Source organism: Paramisgurnus dabryanus, chromosome 21 (genome assembly GCF_030506205.2).
Source record: "Paramisgurnus dabryanus chromosome 21, PD_genome_1.1, whole genome shotgun sequence".
NCBI lineage: Eukaryota > Metazoa > Chordata > Actinopteri > Cypriniformes > Cobitidae > Paramisgurnus > Paramisgurnus dabryanus.
Window position 1 is genome coordinate 13,111,793 of NC_133357.1, and position 9,338 is coordinate 13,121,130.

At 33.8% G+C, this 9,338-nt stretch overlaps 1 protein-coding gene across 1 annotated transcript in view; it reads left to right on the forward strand.

Annotated features, from left to right (window-relative positions):
* adcy6b (adenylate cyclase 6b) overlaps positions 1-9,090 on the forward strand; it is a 47,043-nt gene extending 37,953 nt beyond the window's left edge. The window contains exons 17-23 of the mRNA XM_065285676.2: positions 712-887; positions 1,950-1,973; positions 2,088-2,220; positions 2,379-2,642; positions 4,109-4,313; positions 6,996-7,120; positions 7,484-9,090. Coding sequence (XP_065141748.1) covers positions 712-887; positions 1,950-1,973; positions 2,088-2,220; positions 2,379-2,642; positions 4,109-4,313; positions 6,996-7,120; positions 7,484-7,612 — 1,056 coding nt within the window. The 3' untranslated portion in view covers positions 7,613-9,090. The remainder of the gene's footprint in view (positions 1-711; positions 888-1,949; positions 1,974-2,087; positions 2,221-2,378; positions 2,643-4,108; positions 4,314-6,995; positions 7,121-7,483) is intronic.
* Positions 9,091-9,338: the final 248 nt, after the last annotated feature.

Consider the following 9,338-nt stretch of genomic DNA (forward strand, 5'->3'; position numbering starts at 1 on the left):
TATTATGCAGATGTTAATTTTTTCTGTCGCTACTGCTGCATGCTGAGTGCCTTATTTTCAGATATTTTAAATAATTTAAATTGCACTGCACGCGGGACATTCAATAAACTTACGAGGCTGCGCACGTATGCAACTTAAAGGGAACATTGGTTGTAACGTTTTGTACATATGTTTTATATTTTTACCAAAAAATGCTTATGATTTCATGGGACATGCACACATTTAGGGCTGATTAGTCCTATTCAAATCCAAAAATTCCACCATTAAATATAACTTATATAAGTTATGATCAGTACTGGAAAAAATTTGATGACTAACCTGTAAGGCTAGTCTAAGCAGTTTATGCAAAAGCAGCCCTGAATATATGTAAACTCTTCAATACTGTTTTAAAAGCAAATAAGGGTGAGAACCTAAGAAGCTTCTTGAAATTCTAGAGTACTGTGTACTTTTGAATATGCTCAAATATAGTTTTGATTTATTTTGGATGCTATTAGTCACCACGTAATTCCTATACTGTAGTTACAGTTGTTTTTTTATAGTTTATAAAATATACTATAATATAGTTTATAGTACTATTATTCTAATGGGAAAAAAATATGAATAAAGAAAGTTTTTAATCTTTTGAAGGATAGTGTGTTTTCCCATCAGCCCTTATTGTCTTATGGCATGTTGTGTGATGGCCTTGACTGTTGGTGTTGTCTGTGTTTTCAGTATTTCACATACAGTGTGCTGCTGACTCTGCTGTGCTGCTCAGTGTTCCTACACATCAGCAGTATAGGCAAGCTGATCCTCATGGTCTTCATTCAGATCTGCTTTCTGCTGCTTGTAGAGTGGCCACTGGTCACTCTTTTGACCAACGCCGACCTTCTGGTCAATGCCAAGGCACTGTAAGTTGTCTATAAGGTCTAGTGCACATTGCAACTTATCTTGGTCAAGAAATAAACACTGACCACATAAAAGACAATGAGCAAATGGCATGTTGATACAGTTCATTTTGTTTTTATGTGCTATTTAGAGATGGGTTTATATTAAATAGATTCTTTCACAATAATACACAGGTGGGTGATTCTCACGAAATCCAGATTTAGAAGGTGCGCAGCATCAGAAATTTTAATCAGCCCTTGAAGCCAGTTTTTTTGCACATATAAGATTAAGGTTTGAACTGACTATAACCATTATTTTCAGAGGATTTAAAAAATATTTCCTATTGAATTGTTTAAATTTTTTTAGATTATTATCAAAATTATCATTACCGCAACATGATATTTCATTAAATATATGCATTCACAAACTCATATTTCGGTAATGAGAACTAAAAAGTTGTCTAGGTACTATGACAAACAAAATGTCAACTTTTATCTGGAGAGAAAAAATAAGAACTGCTTACCTGGTAGCCATCTTGAGTGTCACAGTCAATTATGTCCCTTCCAATAATTTTTTTTTAAATGTTAGTTCTTTGAGGGCTTAAACAATGATTGAAAATCGTTGCAGAGGATGAGAGAATTGGTCTTGGACACATTTATATTCCTTATTATTGTCTCTACATTTACCAATGATCACCAAATACCACATGTTTCTTTACTGTAAATGTTTATAGTATAACATGCACTGAAGCTTTTTAATTTTTTAATTTTTTTATTATAAATATTTCCATGTCAAAGAACCCAAATCCAGTCATGGACACGTTGCGGTAATGAAAAAAATTATCTTGAATGTAGAAAAAACAACAAAATTGGTTTGTATGATGTCATTTGTAATCATGTGCAAAATAGTACATATAGAGATGTTGTAACTGTATGCTTCTTATTTTGATAGAATTTACTTTTTTATCAAAATGTTTCATGAGTCTCATAAGTCTCATTAAGTCTAATTTCGCGAGAATCACCCAGGTGTGAAAAACTTTGAAGGGTGTTTGTGGTAAGATTCTTTGTATTTTTGTTTTCGCACAGGTCTTTTAATGGAACAGAGAATTGGTAAGTTCATGGCATGGTTTATTGTATGGCAGAAGCTTTATAATTTGAGTTACAAGACAACAAAGTATTATTGTTATTCATTAGTTTTCTCTGAAACTTTGTTTTCCCGTAAAGCCATCAAACGGTGAATAAAGTTTCTCTGAGGGTGACGATTCCAGTCATCCTTACTGTATTTGTATTGGCTCTCTACCTGCACGCACAGCAGGTGGAGTCCACATCTCGCCTTGACTTCCTGTGGAAGCTACAGGTGTGTCCTCTTTTGGTCTGAATTGCTACACATTTTTAACAGAAATCACTTCTAGGACATTTGAGATTTTTAATTCAGAGTTTGGTCAAGTGCATTATGCATCGGGAGACTACAATGTCCTTGTCTTCTGATCTCCTCCATGTGTCATTCCTCACCAGGCGACTGAAGAGAAAGAGGAGATGGAGGAACTGCAGGCCTACAATCGTCGTCTCCTTCACAACATCCTGCCCAAAGATGTGGCTGCCCACTTCCTTGCCAGAGAGCGGAGAAATGATGAGCTTTACTATCAGTCGTGTGAATGCGTGGCTGTTATGTTTGCGTCCATCAGTAACTTCTCAGAGTTTTACACTGAACTGGAGGCCAACAATGAGGGTGTGGAGTGCCTGAGACTCCTCAATGAGATCATCGCTGACTTTGATGAGGTGAGAAGTGAGAAAAACTAACTTTTAGGAAATGACCAAGTGTTTTTTGTCAAAGTTGGCTGGTTGGCTATCTATCTTCAGCGTGGCTTCCAGATAATTTTTTTCTTAGTCTCTGATATGACTTTTTTGTGAGTTTACATCATTTATGTATGTTCATTAAAATATTTCTTCAGGTATAAAACATTACTTGATGATTTGTAATATAATTTATATTCTAATAATTAATATCATCTAATAACCATTTTATCCAAACATTTTTGTGACCCTGGACCACAAAAATCAATTTTTTCAAATTGAAATTAATACATGTTTGGTAGGGGTGTGATGAAACACTTAATCCACGAGACGAGACACGAGACTGGGATCACGAGACGAGACGAGATTTTTACATTTTTTAAGAAATCCTCAATGATAAAATAAATGAATGGGAAACTGAAATCACATTATTTTTAAATGTTTTAACTAATCTAGGACTGTCCCTAACAATTATTTTTCTTATTGATAATGAAGTATTTTTATATTTTTGGTAATAATAAATTGGCCCAAGTTAGCAATAACCTTTAAAATTACATAATAATGACGATGTAATAATATTTTATTCAAATAAAGTATCAAAACAAGTAAACAGTAATAAGTAGCCTTTGTAATAAAAAGCAGCATGTATATGTACTATAACAAATGCGAAGACGAAGATTATTGGAAGCCCAAACAAAAAAGCTCATGCAGTAAAAAGTAAAAATCTGGAGTTTGATTGTGCAAAAAATCTAAATATTAAAAAAATCGTCTTTAAAGTTGCCCATATAAAGTCCTTAGCAACACACATTACTATTGATATATATAAATTTTATATATGTTTACAGAAGGAAATTTATAAAAAAATCTTCATGGAACATCATCTTCATTTAATATCCTAATGATTTTTAGCATTAAAAAAGCAATAATTTTGACCCATACAAGTAAGTAAGTAAGTAATTTTTATTTATCCAGCGCCTTTTACAGACAAGGTCACAAAGTGCTTTACAATATAAAATGTACAACATAATAAAAATAAGCTAAAAAAGAAAATAAATCAATAAAACACATAAAATGATAAATATGACATGAACATAGATTACTCAAAAGCTAACCTGAACAAATGAGTCTTCACTTGTCCCTTTAAAATGTCCACATTCTCTGCAAACCTAATACTGGTTGGCAAAGCATTCCAGAGTCTGGGTGCCATAGGGGCAAAGGATCTATCCCAACATGTCTTTAAACGAGTACGCGGCATAGATAGCAGATTTTGGTCATTAGACCTGAGAGACCGAAGTGGGGTGTGAAGATGAATTATATCAGCCATAAGCAGGGTATCTTTAATACAATGTATTGTTGTCTATTGTTACAAATGTACCCATGCAACTTATGAAATATTTTTTATAGCATCATTCTAATATTATCTGTGTTTCACTGATCTTTGATCTTAATAGATCATTTCTGAGGAAAAGTTTAAGCAATTAGAGAAGATCAAAACTATTGGAAGTACATACATGGCAGCATCTGGACTGAACGACTCGACGTACGACAAAGAAGGCAAAACCCACATTCTAGCTCTGACCGACTACGCCATGAGGCTACGAGAACAGATGAAGTACATCAACGAACACTCGTTCAACAACTTTCAGATGAAAATAGGCAAGTCTACTGAAATCTACTAAAACACCATAACAATAAAAGACCACCTATTTCATTGCTTAAAAAAAAATGTTATTTTGTGTATTTGGTATAATACAATGTGTTTGTGTGGTTTACGGTTAAAAAAAGCATTTTGTAGCTCCAGATTTCACTCTTTTCCTTAAACAAATGGATTTAAAAATCTTTGTGTCCCTGATTGGCCAGCTAATCTGTATTCTGTACATTGTGATGTCAGCCGGAAACATTACGCTCTTTACCATGTTTGAAAGATTTGCTTACAATTCAATGCTGACATGATTAACTTATAGGCTGTTAGTCGGAAGCGGGATAATTATGATAATGTCGCTCTTGTCTACTAGGGATGGGCATAAATAATTAATCGACGATCGATAATTGATTGTTAAGAATTTCGTCGATCACGTTAATTTGTTATCAATTAATTGAATGCATTTTTTTTATCTAACTCCTGTTTCACAAATACTGCGTATGCAGTGCGTTTGCGTATGTGTGCGGCGAATCCGTCAAGCATCCGTTGCAGTGCGCTGCTGACCGCTTATTCTGCATATAAAACGTTCATGTGATTGACACTTTCTCTGAACACTTTTCCGCATAAACAATAGAACAAAGCATCATTTTTTTTCACAAAACAATATATGTTAGATAATATTTGACAGACTAGTAAATGTGGATTAAGGATGTTTAAAATCTCTAGCCTGGTGGTCAGGATCTGAATGGATCAAATCAGCAGTTTTGCAATGCTTTATTTATCTCCACATATATCATAAATAAAAATAAGCAGAGTAACTTTGCAAGTCTACCCTTCCACATTATAAATTTCCTATGTATATGATTTCCAAATAATAAACGAGAGTATTCAACGACAAAAAGCGTCTCATATGGAAATAAATCCTCACAATATTATTATTTCTCAAAACGTTATGACAAAAATAAGCAACTGTATGAATTCAAAGACGCACACATTATTCCGCATATATTTGAATATTATACAAAAGTATTCATATAACGGCACGTTTCATATGGCAAATAAATATCCTCACATTAACATAACAGCATAATGAAATGAATAAACAGACAATGAAACAGGATTGAAATATAAATTGTATTATTATTACCGGAAAAAAGCAATATTGCTAAAATAATCTCTGAGGTAAATGCGTCAAAAACGCTGTTACCCGCACAATAAGTCTAAATGAGCAATTAAAGTGAAAAAAGCATTATTAGGCCATGTCTCAAAACTTTATATGACAAAATATATTTAAAAGAAATGTATACTTACAGTTAATCAAAGATGCACACATTATTCCATATTACTCCCGTTTATGAGCACGTTTGTCTCTGGCCTCGCTCTGTTATGTAATAGATTGACAGGTGCGCATCTCCGTCTTTCAAACATATATAATTTTGTAATTACTACCTTAGGAAAATTAGCCATGATTTTATCATTGTGAAAATGTTTTTTTTTTTTTTGCAGATTAAAACGATTTGTATTTCCGCAATTGTACGACAAATACCATGGTTATGGTATATTGTGGAGTTGGAGACCATAGTAAATTTGTGTCTACTGTTGTTTTACAACAAATAAAAACTAAAAGACTATGTTAGAATAATTAAACAATGGTGAAAGGGGCTCACAAAACGCACGCTGTTTCACACATACTCTGTATGCGGAATTAGCCAAGTTAGCGCTGAGGTACCTGTGCATCCCGGTCAGTCTCCTCGGAGCGGCTGTTTTCGGCGGCGGCTGGACTGACGGTCACCATGGGTTGCGGTCGCGTCTGATCCCAAAACATGCTTTTATTTCTCAAAAAAAATCAGTAGACTGGTGCAGAAGTTTTATGCGAGTTACTTAAGTTAGTTATTTTTCACGAGGCTTTAAGTAGCCTAATTTGTTATAGCCTAATGTTAGGAAGGCTAATATCTTGCACTTTCTTCTGGCTTGAATAATTTTGAGTTACATTTTGCCAAAACCTTTAAGATCTAAGTATTATGTGTTTTGTTTAATTTAATGTTAAACATGAATCTGTTTTTTTTATTTATTTTGGAAATAATGAGGTCTCTGTTTAAGAACGCTGGCTCGCAGCTGCAGGTTCCGCTGCTTTAGAGCACCGCACATGCACGCACATATATGTTTGAAACATAGTTTAACTGTCTGCCACAAGTTGATCTTGTAATAAAGGTCTCATCGAGGAAAAACACGCTGTATATTTGTATTCATTGCATTTTTTAAGTATAAAAGTTAAATAACAAATTTTATTATAAAAATATTAATGATTAATCGATAGTCGATCGTTAATTCTCCCGACGATCGACAAAGAAAACTTAATGGAATGCCCATCCCTATTGTCTACATTACCAATCTCAGGAAATAAACTGTTGCCTATTATCCGTGTGTTTGTTGTAGTCCAAAAAAAAATGAGATTTACATTGGAACAATAATTCCCGTCATTGTTTACTTTGGTGTTTGTACCTTTTGCATATTGTTAACATGTACTAATAGACACTTACACATCAAAGGAAATGTAAAATCATGAATCGGACAATGTGTTCTTTAAAAATTTTATTACGCTACATTTTTTATCACAGAAATTGTTTCACAGTTTCTTAGAAGGTTCTGTGACTGCTTTGTAATAGCTGACAATGACAAATGGTTTTTTGACACAGGCCTGAACATTGGACCAGTGGTTGCTGGTGTGATTGGAGCCAGAAAGCCTCAGTATGACATATGGGGAAACACGGTGAATGTGGCCAGTCGCATGGACAGCACAGGTGTTCCTGATCACATCCAGGTGACCACAACCTGGAAATCACTTTGCATGTGCTTTGCTTATTTTATACTGTGACTATTTTGAGTCAGATACTTTCATGTAGTACAACACAAAGTAACCACTTTCATACTGATGTTGAATTTATAAGATGGTGCTGCCATCTATCTTCATATGAATGCAATTGCAGTTCACCATCAGCAGTAGTAATACTGAATGTGACTTGTCTAGTTTCTACCTTACAATAGTTATGACTTAAATGTAAAGATTTTTATGCCTAAGTGCTTTCTCCTAGTTTAATAGCAAAGGTTACATACATTACTTATCTCAGATATCAGTTACTGTATATTTGGGGAAGTTTTTAACTGTTCTTTTATATTTTTACAGGTGACCACCGATCTTTACCATGTATTAGCAAGTAAAGGTTACCAGCTGGAATGCCGTGGACTGGTGAAAGTAAAGGGGAAAGGAGATATGACCACTTACTTCCTCAATAGTGGTCCTGCCTGCAGTTAACACTGACCAAATTTCTCTTGATGCACTGAATTGCAGGACGGATGATACAGAACGCTCTGAATGGGTTTTGAACTTGATCTTGAACAGATCCAAATATAACCACTCACAAGCTCTTTTGTCTGAGCATTAGTGGATATGTGTAGTATTTAAAATACGCACCTAATGTATGATTTAATGAAGAACTGTTGCCTTGGAGACAGCATTGAAGAAACCTTTGTTTTGTAGGAAAGACTTTTTCCGTACCAAAATTTGAATTCTTTATTTATTTTGACAGGTTTTTAAAGCATGTAAATAAAAAGAGACTTAAACATGATTATATATGCAAGCATCAAGGAGCAAGAAGAAACTGACCAAAGAACAAAGTATTTGATGTAGGAACACGACACATCTGCTAATCTGTTTGATATGTCGGTAGACAGCTGTTATACAATTGTCTGGTTTTGGTTTTGTCCTCTTGTAACTCTACCACAAAGGCCATATTCTAGTATAGACACTAATGCAAAAAATCTGCTCAAATGAAGGATAAGAAATAGTATTAGATAGGCTAAGTATTTTTTGCATTGCCATTTGTATGAGTGTGTTTGTGTGCGTAGGACTGTCTGAGTATCTTCAAAGGGCATAACAGCTCACTGTGACATTTATAAAATTAATTTAAAATAGCCTTTATTATTATTACATGTTCATTTAGTTTCAATTCTGTTTCATTTCATTGTAATATTCCTGCAAAGAATATAAAGCCACATGTGACCAACACTTCTACACGGTGAAAAGTGAAAGTTGAAACTACTTAAACAAATTACTTCAATCTATAACACTTTTAAAAAATTAAGTTTTGTCCATTTGAAGAAAATTTAAGGTAAAAAAACTTTTAAAAATTAACCTAATTTATTTGGTAACATCTAAAAAAACTTTAAAGTGAGAATTTTTTTCACCAATTAAAGTAATTTTTAAGTTAATACAACTTTCACTTTTTACAGTGTACATAGCTGTAAGATTCTATTACAGTATTGTCAGCAACGTTGTAGTCTTCTTATGATCCTTGTTAAAATATGTTACCGTGCTGACAGAGTCCCACAGGGCTTAGTGGTTGCTGACAACGTGGCGGGACCACTTTTTACAGTATTTGACAGTGTTCAGCAGAAGTCCATTTCAGCATCTCCTCAAAAGTGTTCTTAGTCATCCCATGTGCAATGAAATATTTTTAACAGTTATGCAGTTACCGGTCAACGTTTAATGCAGAGTCTTTTATGATTCTTACTTTAGATGCAGCTTTGAGTTTGAATATTTGAAATATTATCCTTCCCCTTTCTTAACATGCATTTACCAATATGAATGTACATGTATGTATAACATTCTTCTCATAAATACAAAAGCACATATGATTTTAAGTTTAAATATGTTGGTGGAATATGGACCTTCAAAACATTTTCCATTAAAAAGTTGGCAAATCAATAAATTGGGTGTTTTGTTAAAATATATTTGGTCTCTGTATCTTATATCACAAGCATGATTAACATTGTAAATAGAAGATCCAATGAAATGGTTTTAACAGTGTATTATTATTCATTACCATGCTAATGTAGCTTTATGCAGGCTTGAAGATGGCAAAAACATTGGAATTCTGAACCCAGTCCTGGTGCGTCCCCCAACACTGGACATTTGGATGGATGTCCCCTTCATCTGAAACCTAATTTTACCAATAAGCTTACTTATATTGACTCTTCAA